Source organism: Gopherus flavomarginatus, chromosome 1 (genome assembly GCF_025201925.1).
Source record: "Gopherus flavomarginatus isolate rGopFla2 chromosome 1, rGopFla2.mat.asm, whole genome shotgun sequence".
NCBI lineage: Eukaryota > Metazoa > Chordata > Testudines > Testudinidae > Gopherus > Gopherus flavomarginatus.
Window position 1 is genome coordinate 127,763,183 of NC_066617.1, and position 19,631 is coordinate 127,782,813.

Here is a 19,631-nt window from a genome sequence, read left to right on the forward strand (position 1 = left end):
TCATGCAGCTGTGGGGCACAGAGGTTCGAGGTCCGCTTTGCAGCTGAAAACTTTTGGCTTGAGAGAGCAGCACTTGTGCAGCCCCGACCAAACCCCTTCCCGAAAGTGACTCAAGGAGGGGCCGGCCCATTTGGGGCCGGGACGTTGGGGGGGAGCTGCAGCCGTGCGCCTGTGTCCTTGAAGGGGATTGAGTGAAGCTGGGGGCGGGCAGCGCTCGGGTTTCCAATCACAATAGCGTAACCGGAGGAGACGGCGCCGAGCAGCTGGGCAGGATCCGCCTCTTTCTTCCCTTGCGGCCGGGGCTGACATTGTCTTAGCTCCGCACGACACAGGCTGCTGCTGCTGCACCCAGCTCCTTCCTTCCTTCCTCCTGCACCATCCGTCCCAGCCCGGCTGAGCCGTCCTCACACAGGTGGGTATCGCGCTGTACGGCTGCGCTGGCCCCTGCTTATGGGGGGAGGGGCTTTAATGGAAGGGACGAACCCCCCCTTTCTCTTTCATGGGGCCTGCCTGGTATGTGGGCTTCTAGGCGGGATACAGGCCCCCCCCCCGCACTTTTGAGAGTCAGGCTCTCCTCTGCCTTGTGCATTACTGCACTGCCCTTCCCCTGCCCCGTTGTAGCCGCAGGGCCCGCTTGTTGGAATGGTGGCAGGATGGGATCCCACTTTGAGGAGGAGGGGGATCGCCTGTCCTTTGCAGTGCAGCACTGCTGCTATTTAAAGAGCAGCTGGGGGGCAGGAAACAACCCCTCCCCCCTCCATTGCACAAGGCCCGGTTAACATTGAGCCCTTCGGGAAAGGCGCAGCTTCGTTGTCAAATCCCCCCCCCCCGCCCCTTTGCGAGGATGGATCAGGGAAGTGACGGGTCGCTTTTCTCATCGCATTGCAGTGTCTCCATCCCAGGGATGGGGGGGAGGGCATGGAAGAGAAAATATCCCCCGGCGCCCCTTTCTTCTGGCCTAGAAGCTGGAGAAGTGAGCCCCGGGTACAGGGCCCCCCACCGCCTTAATCTCCCCTGACCGCGGGCGGGGCGTCTCCCCTCTAGACCCCACGCACCCGGCTAACACGCGGGCTCTCCCCCCACCTGCGGGCGGGGAAGGATGCCTGTTGCACGTGCAGCGGCCGGGCTGCTGCTCTCACACTCACCCACACCCCCCTGGCGCGCGCGTGCTCCGGGGAGGCAGGATCCTGTGCACGCGCACGGCGGGGTGGGGGTGGGGGGAGGAAGAATGAGAGATGGGCAGGCGTTTGCGCGCGCTGCCTCCCCCCCGGTGCGTGGCGCTGCAGGCGGGCAGGGCTTAGACGTGGCCGGGCGAGTTCTCGCTGCCCTGGGGCAGGGGGAGGCGGCAGCAGCAGGCCGGGCCCGCCACACCAAGGAGGAGCCCTAAGACGTGATCCCGTAGTCGAAGCTTTGGCTGAGGACGCCACCTCCAGGAGCTCTGGGGATGGCGAGAGCAGGGCGCGGAGCAAACTGCATCCTCCCCTGACTCACCCATGACTCAGGAGAGGAGCAGCGGTCTCCACCCTTCCTGGCCTGACTGTCCCAGCCGCTGAAACGCCTGTGCCCCCTGCTCCCACCCTGCCTGCTGCTACCGCCACCTCGCCTCCCCCTCCAGTGTCTGATTCAGTATGAGTTAGACGGCACATTAGGGGCATTTAGGTCCTTTCTGCGCTGAAGAGCTTGGAGGTTTTCTGCTGTTAGGAAAGAAAAAAAACTAGCAAAACCACAACATGACACCCTTATGGTAAAGTTAGAAAAGAGCAAAATTAAGATTGCCTGTGCAACTTCCGTCCAGCCCCCCTCCCTATGCCTTGTGAGACAGTCTTTAATGACATGATCACATACTGTTTTCCCCAGGACCCCTGCCTCATTCAGGGACTGGGTAGCTGGTCCTCAGGCCTTGTTTACTGCCTTCCATCCAAATCCTGCATTGAACACAACATTATTAACTTCCTGCTGGGTGTTTCTGTGGTGCTCTGACCTTAGAATCAGAGTGCTTTACAAACACTCATGACTTTATCTTCACAACAGCCTTATAAGAGTTACTGGTGTTTGTTCTCCCCATATTACAGCTGGGGAATGGAGGCACAGACAGGTTAAGTCCAACATTTATCAAAAATGCTCACTAGTTTTGGGTATCCATTTTGAGATAGATAGGGCCTGATTTTTTTTTTCAGAATATTTGACATTTTTATTGCAGTTGATATGTTCAAAAAAGCTCCAGTCAAGTTTACTTGCAGTTGTGAGTGTTCAGCGCTTTCTGCAAAATGTCTTATGTTGGGGATGCAGAAAACGAGGGACACGCATGTAGTGATCACCTGTGAGAATGTTAGTTTAAGCAACTTGTCCAGCATCACACAGAAGCTCTGTGGCAGCGGCAGGGATAGAATTTAGTTCTCCAGGGCAGCCTTCAGATGCCTTAACCAGGAAACCATCCTTTCTCTTCCAGTAAACCTCTGATTCATTCAGTACACGCCTTTCATACGAATGAGAATGAAACACTATTTCTGCAGAACGAATATTTTTGGCTGGTTCTATTTCCCTTCTCTGTTTCCTAGTATGCCTTAGAAAATACTCCCTTAAACATTGTATGTTGAGAATTCTACAGATGGAGAAATGATGCAGGAGTTCTTGCCTCTAGTGCGGTGCTTCTCAAAGTTGGGCCACTGCTTGTTCAGGGAAAGCCTCTGGCGGTCCGGGCCAATTTGTTTACCTGCTGCATCCGCGGGTTCGGCCTATTGCCGCTCCCACTGGCCACAATTCGCTGTCGCAGGCCAATGGGGGCTGTGGGAAGCAGCGTGGGCTGAGGGATGTGCTGGCTGCCCTTCCTGCAGCCGTGGTAACGTACAGGTTGATCAAAGGGGGCCTCTGACGCTAAATAAAAATGAATACCAGGTTAGCTCTGTTCTAGCACAGTTTATTATACACAAATGGATTGGAATATTAACATTTCTACATAAAGCCACAAAGGCACAAAAGACTCATTATGTATTTGGAATGGAGGGAGCAGTGGGGGATCCATTTAAGTAAGTGAACACTGTATTTATTAAGTGGTTTCCATCCAGAAGGTTTCAAAGGATTTACAAACTTATACGTATTTCTTAACCCACTACTGAAATGCAACTATCACAAAGCAGCTGTCTTAACACCTCAGAGCAACAGTGCATATAGAGAGGAAAAAGTACATTGTATCCAAATGAAATTGAAGTGACAGTTTTAGGCGGGTAGAATGTAATTATTGAAATGGAATTGGACAATGCCAACAGTGCTCACGTGTTTGCCTAGTGGGTTATATAAACAACTGTTTTCAGTAACTTGGAAATGTATATCTATAAATGGCACTTTTATTTGTAAATTTCAGTGTTGAGGCTGAAGTAGTTATCTTTTTTAATATGAAGAACATGGGAAATGTGATTGGGTTTAATCTATGGAGTTTTGTATGTGTCTCTCTTTTCTTGCAGAATACAATGGCTACTTTACAAGAGAAACTGATTACACCAATTGCAGCAGAATCCACCACCCCTAACAATAAGATCACCGTAGTGGGGGTTGGCCAAGTTGGAATGGCCTGTGCCATCAGCATTCTTGGAAAGGTATAGTTCAAGAACAATATGGAGCTAAAGTAATCGGAATTTTATTGTGCTACAAAATCTGATTGACTTCTTTGTGTGAAAATGGAGATAAATATGACAGACTAATGTGAGAATAGTCTGATTAATTCTGTACATTCCTCCTAAATCAAGGGTCGGCAACCTTTCAGAAGTGGGTATTCACCCACGAAAGCTCATGCTCCAAAACATCTGTTAGGCCACGCCTACACTACAGCATAAAATCGAAATTATTAAAACCGGTTTTATAAAACTGGTTTTATAAAATCGATTTTACGCGTCCACACTAGGTAGGGCACATTAATTCGGTGGTGTGCGTCCATGGTCCTAGGCTACCATCGATTTCCGGAGCGGCGCACTCTGGGTAGCTCAGTAAAAGAATGAGACCAATAACTTCGATTTCCGTCCACACTAACCCTAAATCGATATAGTAATATCAATTTTAGGGTTACTCCTCTCGTTGGGGAGGAGTACAGAAATCGATTTTAAGAGCCCTTAAAATCGATTTAAAGTGCCTTGTAGTGTGGACGGGTACAGCGTTAAATCGATTTAACACTGTTTAAATCGATTTAACGCTGTAGTGTGGACCAAGCCTCAGTCTATAAGATGCCACAGGATTCTTTGCTGCTTTTACAGATCCAGACTAACACGGCTACCCCACTGATACTTTTCAGAAGTGGTGTGCCGAGTCTTCATTTATTCACTCTAATTTAAGGTTTCGTGTGCTGGTAATACATTTTAATGTTTTTAGAAAGTCTCTTTCTCTAAGTCTATAATAAGTCTATAATATATAACTAAACTATTGTTGTATGTAAAGTAAATAATGTTTTTAAAATGTTTAAGAAGCTTCATTTAAAACTAAATTAAAATGCAGAGCCCCCTGGACCAGTGACCAGGACCCAGGCAGTGTGAGTGCCACTGAAAATAAGCATGTGTGCCGTCTTCGGCACACATGCCATAGGTTGCCTACCCCTGTCCTAAATGAACCTCACTGCTCCACGTGAGGCTCATCATCTCATTGTGTGTGTTCCCAGTTTCTCTCCTCTGACTCTCATAGTTGTCTCATGTTCAGGAAAAGGTCTGATTGTCCTTTTCCAAAGCTGCCTACATTGCAGACTGCCAGGTTGGCTTTATGTACAATGGGTCTTGCCAAACTTTTTTCACTGTTGATTCTTCCAGCTTTCCAGGCCTTTGGGAAATGAGTCCAGAGTCCACTGCTTGATAGCAGGGTCATCAGAGGAGGGAAAGAACGTAAATAGAGACAGACCAGAGATCGATGTTAAATGTGCAGTGGACACCAAAACTATACACACTCAACTTGCTACCTTCTTCATTCATTCAGGGCCTGATTCAAGGCCCAAATGAAAAGATTCCCACTGACTTCAGTAGGCTTTAGGTTAAGCCCTTATTGCCTAGTTGTCCAGCTTTCACTGTAGCTACAACTGAGTGTCAAATTCTCAGATCATGATTCTGGTTTCATGTTGCCCGTATTCAGGCAGATGTCCCATTGTCTGTTTAAGGACTGACTAAAACCTCAGTAAGGACCTCAGAATTTGACCATTTCTTTTTGGAGGGCAAATTTTGCAAGTAGTTGTTTCCTTTTTTTTTTACTTTGTTTATATTTGAAAAATAAATTGGAAACTAAGGGCCAGATTTTTAAAGCTATTTAGGCACCTAAAGATGAAGGTAGACACTTGGTGGGATTTTCCAAAATACTGATTTCAGTGCGAGTTAGGTACCTACATTACTTTGAAAATCTCACTAGATGCCTATCAGCAACTTAAAGCACTTAGAGTCCCTTGTAGGAAAGAATTTAAATGTGCCTCTAAAGTCCCTTGTAGGAAAGAATTTAAATGTGCTTAAGTCCCATTGGAAGTCAGTAGGGACAGGTTTAAGCATATACTGAAATCATTTTCTGAATCAAGGTCTTACTTATTATGGACCAGATTTTGAAAAGTACAGAGGTGCTTAAAGATGAAGACAGGTGCTTAGGCACTTTTGAAAATCTCTCTAAATCCCTTAAATATCTGGCCCTAAGAACCTGCAAATTGCTCTCTCTAGGCAATTTCTACATGGAATAGCTTAGAGGATCCGGGCCCAAAGCCATGTATATACCACTAACCCTTTAGAATGTATTTAAGGGACACAAAGTTAACGAGAAGTTAATGATTAACAGTGACTTAGCCATAGGCCAATACACCAAAAATACAATATACTACCGTAAAACTTAAAACAAAATCCAGAATTTTAAATATCAGAAATAACTATAAATACAAATTAAAAAGAACATAAGCCAATTAAAGCATATATCATCATGTCAATTTCCTTTTCCTTATTTTAGCAGCTGGACGCACAAATAGGGTAATCACTTGGATCACAGATACATTGCTAGTTCCTAATAAATATTTTGTTGTCTGAGAGGTTGTAGAAAAAGGCATCTGGAACAAAAACATGGAAAGACTTTTTGACCTCAAGGGCAATACAAATTACAATATAATAAATAATGGGGTAAGTCTTCTGTCCAGAGCGGCATGGACAAAGGTGGGTACATTTCTCGGTGCCAGTATATCTGCCTTCTAAGCAAGCTGTCATCATAAATTGAAAGTGGAGATCTCTAAAAGCCCTGCTTAATTTATTATTGGACAAATTGTCTAAATATCTGGAATACCCATGAATCCTTTTAACAAGGGGAAACCAAGGTGACATCTTTGTAGTGGAAACTCCCATACTTATTAATATCCTCTAATCTCAACTTGATTAGGGATTTTACATTTTTTTAAATTTAAGTCTTATCATTTCCAATTCTGAGAGGACTTTTAACCAAGGAAATTTACATGAACAGGCCCTACTGATCTGTTCCTCTAAGTATAGCCATGGCCACTGTTGTGAGTGTATACTATGAGAGCAAAGCCAAAAATTAATATTAGGTATTGCACTTTGGACAGAATAGAAATCGTGCCTGTCTTAGCTCTAAGAAGAGCAGCTAGGAGATTATTTGGGAGACAAAGAAGCTTCATAAGAAATTTGTTTTGGATCACTTCTAGACCTGTGGGATCATTCCATCCCCATATTTCTGCGCCATACAAAATTTCAGTGCACAACTAGCCTGAAACATCTAAAGGCTGGTGCAGTTAAGTTGCCCCCATGAGTCCCGGTGTAATGTAACACAACTTGCATTGAATTTGAGCCTTCTCTTTTGTTACCTAATATGTTTATCCCACAATCCATTTTCTGAGAACCAGGTAGGCAAAAGAACTAATTTGTTGAATATATTGCCCATCAATCTTCCATTTATGCAACCTCCACTTTCAATCAAAATATTTTACTTTAGTTTTGAAGTAATTTATAAAAAGGCCTTTTGCTGACAGTATAAGCCAAATGCATTTAATGTACACTGTAGTCCCACTGATGTTTGTGATAATGGATCCATATCATCTGCATATAATAAGACGAACACTGGGTAATCCATGATTTTAGGGGCAGGGCTGCGCAGAGGGTGGGGGAGAGGGGCAAGTGGGACAATTTGCCCTGGGCCCCGCAAGGGCTCTCACGAGAATATAGTATTCTATAGTATTGCAACTTTTATAGAACTATTTTTATGGAAGGGGTCCCCAAAATTGCTTTGCCCCAGGCCCCCTGAATCCTCTGGGCGGCCCTGTTTAGGGGGAAATACTGATCCGCTTTCTGTTAACTTGACTTAAAAAAAATCTTAAGAAAATTCACTGTTTCTGGTACTGTGCTATTAAAATAATATGTCATCCGGGTATTTTTTAAAAATTCTTTTAAAACCATTCAAAGGTTTTTCTCCTCCCCTTTAGATGTTTAGAAGATATTGCTCAGCAAGGGAGAAACTGATGTACTATGCAAGGAAAACAGTGATATTAATCATGTACAAATGTCATAAATAAAATGTTATAGTTATTTTTCATGGTACAAATAGCTGTAAAAAATCAGTTACATCATGTGGAAGTATGAAATGTCATGTCAAATCATTAAGTCATCATGAAATATCCTCAGGATGTTTTTATTAAAAAAACAAACACATTGTGCTTGTCTTTCTCCATCTGAACTCAGCATCATTCTTGCTGGAAAAGCATTGGTATCTGTAAAACTGGCAGAGTGGGAACCCAGTGGAAGTGACGGTTAACCTCTTTATTAAAGAAGGATGCATACTGGTTTCTAGTTCTAAGAGGAGCTCTTTATAGTGTCAAATTCTGACCTGGGAATCACAGGCGTGCACCTCCCAATGTGCGTTGCATGTGCGTAACTAGTGGTAGAAATTGTCCCTTACAAATTTTAAGCCAGTTTATAGCTGGATGGATTTAGTCCCTTCCACTGGGCTTCTACTCTGTCAGGGGCAAAATAGCATCACTTTTCATCAAGATGGCCACCTCCAGCATTTCGGCTCAGAATTGCCATCTCTTCCTTACATATTCCAGTTGGGATTTAAAAAATATGTTTGTAACAAACTGTTCGTGGGCGTTGAGCCATCTTGATAATTGTGCCTTGCTTTATGAACTCTCAGACTGTTGGACTCCATAAAATGGATGCTGCCTTCAATTAAGCTGTAGCCTAAATTTTGCACTTACCAATATTTCCAATATTATCGTAAAATAGGTGTATGTGCAACGAGGTGGGTTTTTTTTTGTTTTTTTAGCACATCAGATTCACCACTGTCCATGTGACATTATTGAAGTTATAGTTCAGAGTTCATTTTTTCTGGTATAGCATCTCATTTAATATACACCTGAATGGTGTTAATTTTATTCTTGAAGGGGGTTGTGTTTTTCACGTCTGCTTCTGGTTAGCAATAAGAAGGCATTGAGACCTGTGCTCTTTCAGAAGAACTTGAAATACTTTTGCCACAGCTTTAGAGGTGAACTATATCTTTTTGTAAAAGCATTTAAGCTGTATCTGTGTCTTATCTTGTATGCTTTATTCATGTGAGTGCTACTATTGAGCCAAATTCCTCTCTAGAATACACCAGTATCAATCCAGCAAAGCAGTTGGAGCTATTCCAGATATACTCCGGTTTCATGAGAGCAGAATTCAGTTCCTAACTTCATTGGGTCTACGTAGATGAATAAGGGTCACAAGATCAGGTATCTGAGCCCTGGTCTACACTGCGAGGGGAGGGATCGATTTAAGTTATGGAACTTCAGCTACATGAATAACAGTAGTGAGTAGTGAGTCAACTGCTGACGCCCCCCCCCCCCCCCCCCCCCGTTGATTCTGCCTACACCTCTTAGCCTGGTGGAGTACAGGAGTCAACAGAAGAGTGCTCCGAGGTCGATCAATCGCTGCCTGCCGATCCAGTGGATAGTATAGACATACCTTAAATGTCCTAGATCTTTAAAAGAACATAGATGTAGATTTTATAGGCCTAATTCTGATTTCACTCACTTTTATCAGTTTTACACCTGTTTAATCAACTCACTTTCCTGGAGTTATTCTTGATTTACATTCATATAACTGAGATCAGCGTTTGGCCCTGCAAATGATTTTTAAAATAAAGCAAGACTCAAGTACAAGCCCTTGGAATTTTCCTGCAATAGTTGGTGGTATTGGTTGTGGAAAGAAGTTGCTCTGAGTGCAATAAAATAAATTGATTTGTAACTAACATGGTTTTTAAATATGTACTTTTAAATTTTAAATACACATATTTTGTGTTACTGATTTGAGGTGCCTTTTAGAAATATAGATAGCGTCACGTTATGTTTGTTTCAAGTCTTTCTATTTTCAAAGCACTTTGCAAACACTAACCAGTCAAGCCTCATAATGATAGAGGAACCTATTATCAATTTTACAGAGGAGCTGACAACACAGAGATGCTTGCTTGAGGGTAAAGTTTTCAGAAGCACTTAGGTGACTTAGATGCCCATTTTCAAATGGACTTAGGCACATAGGACAGTAGTAGAGAGAAGTCCTGAACAGAGTTTCAGTGTACTTTTATTGGTATGAAAAACTATACAAGTGATGCCAAAGTTTCAGCAACAACAGAACAGCAACAGAAAACCCAAACCACCACTGCCACAACCAAGTGTATCTGCCAGAGGGAGATAAAATCCTAAAAGCACCTCATATTTTAGTCATTGAAGTAGAAAGTGTCTATCATCCCTGCAAAATCTCTGAAAGTTTGGGGAGTGGGAGAACTTTGAGACTATCTCCCAGTCTCCCCCTGCTGGACAGCAACCAAATGTGGCTGAACTTAAGTTTAACAAATTGACTGTTTTAGCAGTCCAAGTGGGGAGAATTAGGAACAGTTCTGATTTAGAGCTGGTCAAAATATGGTGAATATATTTTGTGAAAACTTTGACCATGTCCAATTTTAATTAAAACTTTGATTAAGCTGGTTGAAGGAGTATTGTGTTACTGAATATTAATTTGAAGTAACTGATAGCAGTGTGAGTTTTCCATCAAAAATCTGGGGCAAATACTTGAAATACTGTCTTGCTTGGATATAGGGCAAACGTAATTCTTACAACTAGTACAGAGAGTTCAGCATATTTTTCTAAGTAAATAAGGCCATGTCTACACTCCCACTTATGTCGGCAAAACTTATGTCACTCGGGTGTGAAAAAACACACCTTTGAGCAACGTAAGTTTTGCCGACATAAGTGGGAGTGTGCATGGTGCTATGTCAGCAGGAGAGCTTCTCCCACTGATACAGCTACTGCTCCTCATCGGGGGTGGTTTAATTATGTCAGTGGGAGAACTCTGTCCTGTTGGCATAGAGCAGCCACATGAGAAAGCTTACAGTGGCGAAGCTGCATCAGTACGGCTGTGCCACTGTAAGGACTCTAGTGTAGATGTAGCCTAAAATATTGTAGTGTCTTCATGACAAAAGGGAAGCTCCAGAGTAAGGATTTGTGGCTTTCCCTTTGAACAGGGAAGTGGGAAATGTAACCTGAATCATAAACTTTTATTGTGCTTTGATAAGGGTTTATAATACTTTTGCTACTGGAGTGTGTTTTTATATGTCACCACCGTCACCATCTGAACTGTCCCATGCTCCCATTTTTGGTCTAGTGATTCAGAAGAGATGCTTTACCAGAGTGTGACATTAATATACTCTGTAAAGAGCTCCATAGAACAAGTAATGATGCAGTTTAACTCAACAAAGGAAGCTTTGAAAAATAGTAAAATAATAATACACAGTGAGCCCTTTGTGTGATGTCCATATTGTATTCCCTCCACTCCCCACACAGGGTCTTTGTGATGAGCTTGCTCTGGTTGATGTTTTGGAAGACAAACTAAAAGGAGAAATGATGGATCTGCAACATGGGAGCTTGTTCCTTCAAACTCATAAGATTGTGGCAGACAAAGGTAAACTTGGGATCTTGATTTTAAAATACCAATATACTGTAAATCTACACAGTAATCTTGCATTCTGGCAACAAACTCAGGGCTTGATGTTACCTGTGAAAGTTGAGGCTTAGGTTAAGACTTAAGGGAGAAGAGCAGATAACATTTAAACAAATGAGGGGCATTCTGCTAACACTGGAACCACTTCTTCCAGTTTTCAAAATCTAAATCGCTTCTCCTTTTCCCATCCCTAATTAACACTGCACTGTCCATCTGTAGTGGATTTCAACCAAGAATCATAAAACAGATATTAAAGAAACTTCAGATTTCCTGGGAGGTGGAGAAAATACTAATCTTATTTTATAGGTGAGAAAGCTGAGGCCCAGAGGCGCTAAATGACTTATCCAAAGCTACAGAACTGCAAAGTTGAGAACAGAACCCTAAATTTCCATGTCCTGATTTGATCAGTAGATAACACTATCTCTTAAGAAATTGTGTGGACCTATTGAGATTGAACTTTTTTCATTTCTAACCGGAGTATTTTACACACATGTGGAGCTATTTAGAGCGGTCTGTAGTTGCACATTGCTCCTGACATTGACTTTATTCAACTGTGTTCTGTATTTTTCTTCCTCTCTATAGATTACGCTGTCACAGCTAATTCTAAGATTGTGGTAGTAACTGCAGGAGTTCGTCAGCAAGAAGGGGAGAGTCGCCTGAACCTGGTCCAGAGGAATGTAAATGTCTTCAAATTTATTATTCCACAGATTATGAAGTATAGTCCCAATTGCACCATCCTTGTGGTTTCCAACCCAGGTAAAACTGTTTTAATTTACAAAGTAGAATTCATGAGTTTTGTAGAACTGGCCTTTAATTTGAAGTTCTGCCTAGTTACAGTAGGAAGTATGTAGAAATGTGTGTCTTCTGTATAGAGAGTTCTGTGGTGTCTGCTACTATTGGTGAAATGCAAACATGATTTACATTTACTGTGGCCGCCCTGCGTACACAGGACTTTGAACGCTGTTTGAAAACCTGGCTTGACATAGCTCGGTGGTTTTGAGGATTGGCCTGCTAAACCAGGGTTGTGAGTTCAATCCTTGAGGGGACCACTTAGGAAGCTGGAGTAAAAATCAGTAGTTGGTCTTGCTAGTGAAGGCAAGGGGCTGGACTCAATGACCTTTCAGTTCTATATCACCATATATTACTATTATTTATTATGTTTCAAAGTTCTAGGTATATTGGCTTAATCTGCTGGTAGTTTAAGCAGCCTGGCTCAGAACCCTATGAGTATGAAAGAAGGTGCAATTTCAATGATTCATTTCAGAGAACTTGTTTAATTATAGCTTTTATGAGCACCTAAGCATCCAGATGCAAAGATATGGCTATCTGTCTGAATGACAAATCCAGCTTGAGAATGTATTAACATCATTGATTGATCAAGGAAATATTTAATTTTACATTTTAGTATTGTTTTTTTGAATATAGTTTCAGGAAAAGTTTGTGAATTGAGGATAAACTTTAGACATTCTGGATTTCGGTTCGGCACACTCCTCAGCTTAGCTTTAACTGAGATCAACTGGGGAAGAAAAATTAGAATAGAAACATTTGAGTAAATATATACTAGAGAGTGCATTAGGATACAAAAGATTTATTTAAACAGATAGTGTGAACATGTATAGTGTGAACAATATAGCTTTTGCACTGGAGGATCCAGCCTAGCCATTAAGACCACATTTATAGACACCAGAAATACCTGAGAGAGAGAAGTGACAAGCTATGCCTGCTATTCTGCTCAGGTTCCTTTAGACCCAAGCTGAGCAATACATCACAAAAGAATGTGCCATCAGTTAGGAAGCATGGGAGTTAGGGTGTCATAATAGCATTCTTACATTAGGTTAGATCAGAGGTCGGCAACCTTTCAGAAGTGGTGTGCTGAGTCTTCATTTAGTCACTCTAATTTAAAGTTTTGCATGCCAGTAATACGTTTTAACGTTTTTAGAAGGTCTCTTTCTATAAGTCTATAATATATAACTAAACTATTGTTGTATGTAAAGTAAATAAGGTTTTTAAAATGTTTAAGAAGCTTCATTTAAAATTAAATTAAAATGCAAAGCTCCCCAGACCGGTGGCCAGGACCCAGGCAGTGTGAGTGCCGCTGAAAATCAGCTCACGTGCCGCCTTTGGCACGTATGCCATAGGTTGCCTACCCCTGGGTTAGATATTTTCTAGAGCCAGAGGTTCACCATTTCATAAACACTGATGTTTTTTAAGCTGCTGCCTCAGTAGGTGTAATCCAACTATAACAGCTCAATATAGATGAGTTTCACGTTCCTGTTTATAAAATTTATTCAAAGATTAAATTGGCTGTCGCTCAGGACAAAAAGTGCTGGGAGAGGACAACTGTGTGTTGCCCTTTTTTAAAAAAAAAACCTGTGCCCTATCCTTTCTCCAAACTTGTAGAGCTCCTACTTTCCCTGTCTTCTGTGGTTGGAACTATGGATGGTATATTACAGTGAATATGGGTGCCTGGTCCACATGGATTAGGATGTATATCCCTGACATTCTGCCCCCTGTTCTGCGTAGGTAATTCCTGACAGGAACAGGAGTAATCTGCATGCTGGCTGTTTGTGCAGCCATGGCTGATGAGGAGATGGGCCGTCATTTGTGCAGCAATAACTTGCACCATGTCTGCATTGTGGGCATTTGGGACCTGAGTTTTGCAAGTTATATAACTCCCAAAACAAATTATTGGCCTTTGAAGTCCAGTCATTTGGTTCTAAGGCAGGACTTGTCATTACTATTGCCTGTCTTTCTCGGATACTGTTCTAGTTTCTGTACCTTTCTTCACACCCCTTTAGTTTGTTATGTATTTGGGGGGGGGGGAAGGGGAGTTTGGATCATTCCCAAATAGCTTATTAATTTGAGCTGCCTGAAAATATAGTAGCACTATACAGTCTAGTGCATAGAAGTCACTTAGCACCATGACATAAATTAGGCAGTCCTCATCCAAAGACAGTTCTGTGCAGAAGTATCTTGTTTTACATGTACCAAATGTATTGCAAATTATACGAAACAAGAAATATGCCTTTGAAAATTCAGATATGTTTTACTATAAATCCATTTACTTGAGGCACATTTAAGTTAGATTGTCAAGTGGAAGGCAAGATGTCCAAACACAACAAACTCCCGGGAATATTTAACTAGCCTAACTCAGTTCCTGTGTCCATGGGGCCCAGTCTCTTTCTGGCCATACCAAGGAGAAACCTCCCCTAGATTTAGCCTCTTGGACATACCCTCCAGTGAACTCCTAAAAAATGGCTTTTATAATTGCAGACAGAGCCTCAAGATTCCACAAGTGAGACAAACTGTCCTATCCTCTACTCCAATTAGGCATCAGATGCTTTATACAAGTGAATCCAGCTGCACACTCTGTTTCTCTAACTCATAAGAGGCTACCCTGTCATATACACAAAGGCAGTAATTTAAGTAAATCTGTATATGGCTAAGTTAACCAACTCATTGTCTTTATTCTCCTTTCCAGTGGATATATTGACCTATGTCACATGGAAGCTAAGTGGGCTGCCCAAACATCGTGTGATTGGAAGTGGTTGCAATCTAGATTCAGCTAGATTTCGCCATCTGATGGCTGAAAAACTTGGTATCCACCCCACCAGCTGCCATGGCTGGATCTTAGGAGAACATGGTGATTCTAGCGGTAAGGAACACGTCTGCTGTCTTTTGGAATGAGAGAGACCGATAAATAGCTAATTCCTTGAAAGTGGGGGGAAAATCCTGAAAGAACTGGTACATGCTGATATTTGGTCAGCTGTTTTCTGGGTATGTGGGAGTACCAGATCCAATTTCTCAAATGGTTGAGCAGTTGTTTTATCTTTTTAAAGTCCATACCCCCTCCCCTTCTCATATTCTTTTATGGTGGTCTGTGTAAAATTATGGATCGCTAACAGCTAATTCTGGCCTTTTATAAATATATAAATAAAAAAAACCTGTGTCCCATAACAATGACTGTGGTTGAGATTTTCAAAGGAGTGTATGGGATTTAGCTACGCATCTACCATTAAAAATAATGGAAGATATGTAGTTAAATCTTGTTTTGAAAATACAAACTTTTTCTTCTGGTTTAGCTGAACCTTAAGAGTTATTTTTCAGTTTGCCTTTGGTCACTCAGTAGTTGCCTGTGTATTACAGCATGTGATTTGAATAACACTCTTTTGAGACTGCAATATTTATTCTTGGCAGGTTAACACCAGAGTTTCTGTTACTGTAAATCACCAAAAATGCTAAGAAGTTCTGATTTAAGTCAAATACAAACAGTATTTTGGTGTATATTTTGCAATACTATTTAAAGAGAATAATAATAAAAGATGATAATAAACAGAAGACCCACATCTGGGTTTTACAGACACCAGTGTGCAGTTCCATAACCGAGAGCAGAATTTGGTTGATTGTATGCAAACACTTTGTGATCATACTTACTGCTCCTGCATATGGCTGCTTCCCCTCCCTTTTTATCAGTGTTCCCTGGACCTTAACGGATCAGAGGATGACTTCTCCCTCACCACTGAAGTTTGTGCTATATGAGGAAATTGCCATTCCGGGGATCACAGGAACCTTCTTCCTTTGTAGATAGATGTGTTGCACTCTCTATGTTCAGGACAAAAGGATGAATGAGCAGCTTTCATGGAGGCAGACCCCAGTGCCTCTGTGTGGATCAACAAGCACTAATTTCTCTCTATTGTCACCTTGCCAGTGCCTGCCAAAGTAATACCTAAAATAAATACATTTTTAGAGGTTAGACAGTTGAGTTGGGGCAAATATCCATTTCCTAGGGTCAGAAACTGTCTGTCTTCCAGATTTCAACCCAAAATAAATATTAAGAGCAAGTCGTTAACCCTTCAAAGGGCAGAGAGCTTTGTAATTAAACTATTGACCAATATAATGCTAATCATTTTATAGCATTCTCCCCTCTCGCCTGCCAGAGCTCTTGGAACCCAGGACAGTGAAATAATAACAGATAAAATACCATCTTAGCTGCTACTTTGCCTATCAAATAAAAGGCCAAAACATGAACAAAGTGGAGTGGGGAGGAATTGTAATTGTAAGTGAAACTTACATACTCTCTCTGACTTGTATTACAGTGGCTGTTTGGAGTGGAGTGAATGTGGCAGGCGTTTCCCTCCAGGAGCTTAACCCAGCCATGGGTACTGACAGAGACAGTGAGAATTGGAAGGAAGTCCACAAACTGGTGGTTGACAGGTACAGTGAATGGGGGATAAGGTGGAGCGTGATGTTACAAGTGGCTAAAGCACTTTTTTCCACCTTAATCACTTTCAGTAGCTCTTGACTGCACATTCGTTTGAGTGTTTGCATTTGCAAATGTAAGACCAGATCTAAATGCAAACATACACTGGTTTAAGTAGATTGGTTTAACATCAACCTTCAGTTAAACCAGGGCAACATCTGTATGTAGATGATCCCGAACTCTTACAGGGCCACATCCAGCAGGTTCTTTCTCATACGAATAGTCCTTACTCACTGGATTAGCCCCATTGACGTAAATGGGACAGCAAATCCTGTGAGTAAGGATTAATGAAGGATTTATAGGAACCGTGTGCCTGTTTATCAGGAGACAGGATGGTCGTGTGGGAAGAATAAATATATATGGAAATATACCTATCTCATGGAACTGGAAGGGACACCAAAAGGTCATCTAGTCAAGCCCTCTGCCTTCACTAGCAGGACCAAGTACTGATTTTGCCCCAGATCCCTAAGTGGCCCCCTCCAGGATTGAATTCGCAACCCTAGGTTTATCAGGCCAATGCTCAAACCACTGAGCTATCCAGAGAATTTGGATTTTGTGTCTGGCTCTCTCCTTGACTTCCTGTATAAAGTTGGGCAAGTCACTTACCCCTTCTCTGCTTCACTTGCCCCATTTGTAAAATGAGAACAGTGCTTTTGTAAAGTATCCAGAAATGGCAAGGTTAAAAGTATTAAATATTGGTGTGTTTGATATGTGCATAGTCAGTGTGTGATGTTGACTTTTTAGGCGTTTTTGTGTGTATATATATATAAAATGTATTAAATTTGTTAGCTAGACAATGTCAGTCCAATTTTTTGCTGCAATGATTCCATTAACTAAAGTAAAGAATCTGGCTAGTCACGTGTGTTTTATATTCTCTGCTTACCATCACAAAGCAGTATCCTGTCCTTACTATTATTAGAATACATACTGTGTCATATCTAGAAATAGTATAATTGGGTTTACATATTGAAAATATAGTTAATGCAAACTCCACTCTTATCTCCCAGTGCTAAAATATTATAGAGTAAGGATATTAAGTTCTATAACTAAAGGTATTGCAGTACTTCAGCCATTTAAAAATGTTACCTCAAGACTGATGTAGTATCCAGAAAATGTCTTGAAAGTCCCTTACTATATATGTAATTGTATCTTCTGCACTTTTCTCTTAGTGCCTATGAAGTGATAAAACTTAAAGGATACACTAACTGGGCTATTGGCTTTAGTGTTGCTGATCTAATTGAGTCTATGCTGAAAAATCTGTGCCGGGTTCACCCAGTGTCAACCATGGTAAAGGTAAGAGAGACTGTTAAATCAGCTGCTGTAGTTTAATCTGGTATGATGACTGTGTTATATATGCATGGCCTCTACTGAATTTGCTAAATTCTTGGTGAAGGAATCCTGGTAGAATGATACTACTCTATGAACTTGAAAAGAACTAGAGATACAGTGGAGTCGCATCATACGTGCATTTAACTTACGTGATTGTAACTATATGCGCTCGTCAAAACAAAACAAAAAAGAGAAAAATAACAATTTAAATACTATCCTGTAGTGCAGGTGATTCCACCTGCCATTCCACTCAATGAGCGTTTGACTATACGCGATTTTAGCCTTACGCGCTGACTTCAGAACCTAACCCCTGCATAAGATGCGACTCTCCTGTAGTATTATAATGGAAATTATTATTGTAGGTTTAAAGTCCACTAGCTGAGCTGACCTTTCTTCTTCTCTCCTTCCCTCCTCCTTCCTCCTGCTCCTCCGGGGAATTGTAAAGAGAATGTATTGCCTTTACTCCATGCAAAATTTTAATTTGTGAGCCGGATTTGTCTCTGGTGGACTGCAGCTGAATCTGAGGGAGGATTTGCCCCAAAGGGATGATAATCTTAAAATTCCAGCTGAGACTCTCCTCTGGGAGAGGAACTGAATCAACATCTCCAAGGACAGGCCTGCACATGTTGGGGGCTGCACCAGCCAGCTCTAGGTCCCCTGACAAAGCAGAGGTTGTGGGCACTTTGAACTGTTGTTCCTTTCATCTCAAAGCCAATCTTAGGAATGCCAATCATTTTATTGTAAGGGTTTCTAACTATCTATATTTGCAGCCTGTGGGCAAATTCTATGTTCAGTCACGTTAGTGCAACTCTAAAATAACTCAGGTCAATGGGTTTACTCTGGGTTTATGCCAATGTAACTGAAAGCAGATTTTGGTTTTTAGTGTCCTGTTTGATCTACTTTCTGTTTGTTTGTGGCAGGGCATGTATGGCATAGAGAATGAAGTTTTCTTGAGCCTTCCTTGTGTGTTAAGTGCCTCTGGACTGACAAGCGTAATCAACCAAAAGCTGAAGGATGAGGAGGTGGCTCAACTCAAGAAGAGTGCAGATACATTGTGGAGCATCCAGAAAGATCTCAAGGATCTGTAATCTATTAATGTTAACTTCTAGCAGTGTAAAAACTGCATAGTGTGTGCATATGTGGGCTTTCTAGTTACTGTACATCTCTGGAGCTAACATTTCATTGATCTTCCAAAAGTGAAATGAGCTTTTGTCCACAGCAACTAAACATATGCTTGTTGTAATGTGCAGACTTCATGAACAAATAAAATTAACTTTCGAACATGCTTCATTCTCCTAAGGAGTCCTCATTTCCAGTGGTTATGATTTTCCAGCTATGCATGGAAACTTTCTCCAATGTTTCTTTTCGTGTGTGTATATAAATATATATATCAGGGAGGCAATCCCTACTAAGATACTCAATTCACACAGGAGGAGGAGTTAACGTTTGGTATTATCCATTCTCCTAAATCCAAATACTGAATAAGGGAAATTTATTCCCAGATTTTCTTTTCATTAGGGCACCTTCTCTATTCCTGCCCAAAATATGAACCATAAAAATGAGGTCTGGATTTGTCTGTGTTCAATTCAAGATCAGTTTAACTGAAAACACTACTAGTCTATGACCCTGAAATACTTCTGACGTAATTTTTGGTCTGATATTCCACAAACCATCAGGCTGGAAACAGGTGCTTTATATATTCAGACCGTTGCTCATTTTTGGTTTTGAAATGTTGAACCTTAACAATCACATTCTGATACTGTTGATTTGCTTTTTATCCCTACTTTAATTCTTGTGTGCTTTTTGGTCGCCTCTGTCTTGGAGAATTACTAAAACTAAATATCAGTGGTTTGAAAACCAGAATTCCAGCCTTCATAGAGTATAAGTCTAAAAGATTTGGACCAAATTCTCTCTTAACATATAAAACAGGCAGAGTTGGGCATTTAATCTCTAATTAGATTTTGGATGCAAAAATCATGTGGGCAAGACTGTTTCAGATGTGCTGTATTAGGCAAAGCGTTGTGTGAACATTTAGAAAGTAGAAGTGATTACTGTGACAGATCAGACAG

General features: G+C 41.5%; 1 protein-coding gene across 1 annotated transcript; it reads left to right on the plus strand.

Moving 5' to 3' along the window:
* Positions 1–260: 260 nt before the first annotated feature.
* LDHB (lactate dehydrogenase B) lies at positions 261–18,847 on the plus strand. Its single transcript, XM_050969307.1, has 8 exons — positions 261–412; positions 3,462–3,593; positions 10,817–10,934; positions 11,556–11,729; positions 14,455–14,628; positions 16,070–16,187; positions 17,403–17,526; positions 18,483–18,847. The coding sequence occupies exons 2-8, from the start codon at positions 3,468–3,470 to the stop codon at positions 18,648–18,650; spliced, it is 1,002 nt and encodes a 333-aa protein (XP_050825264.1). The 5' UTR covers positions 261–412; positions 3,462–3,467; the 3' UTR covers positions 18,651–18,847.
* Positions 18,848–19,631: the final 784 nt, after the last annotated feature.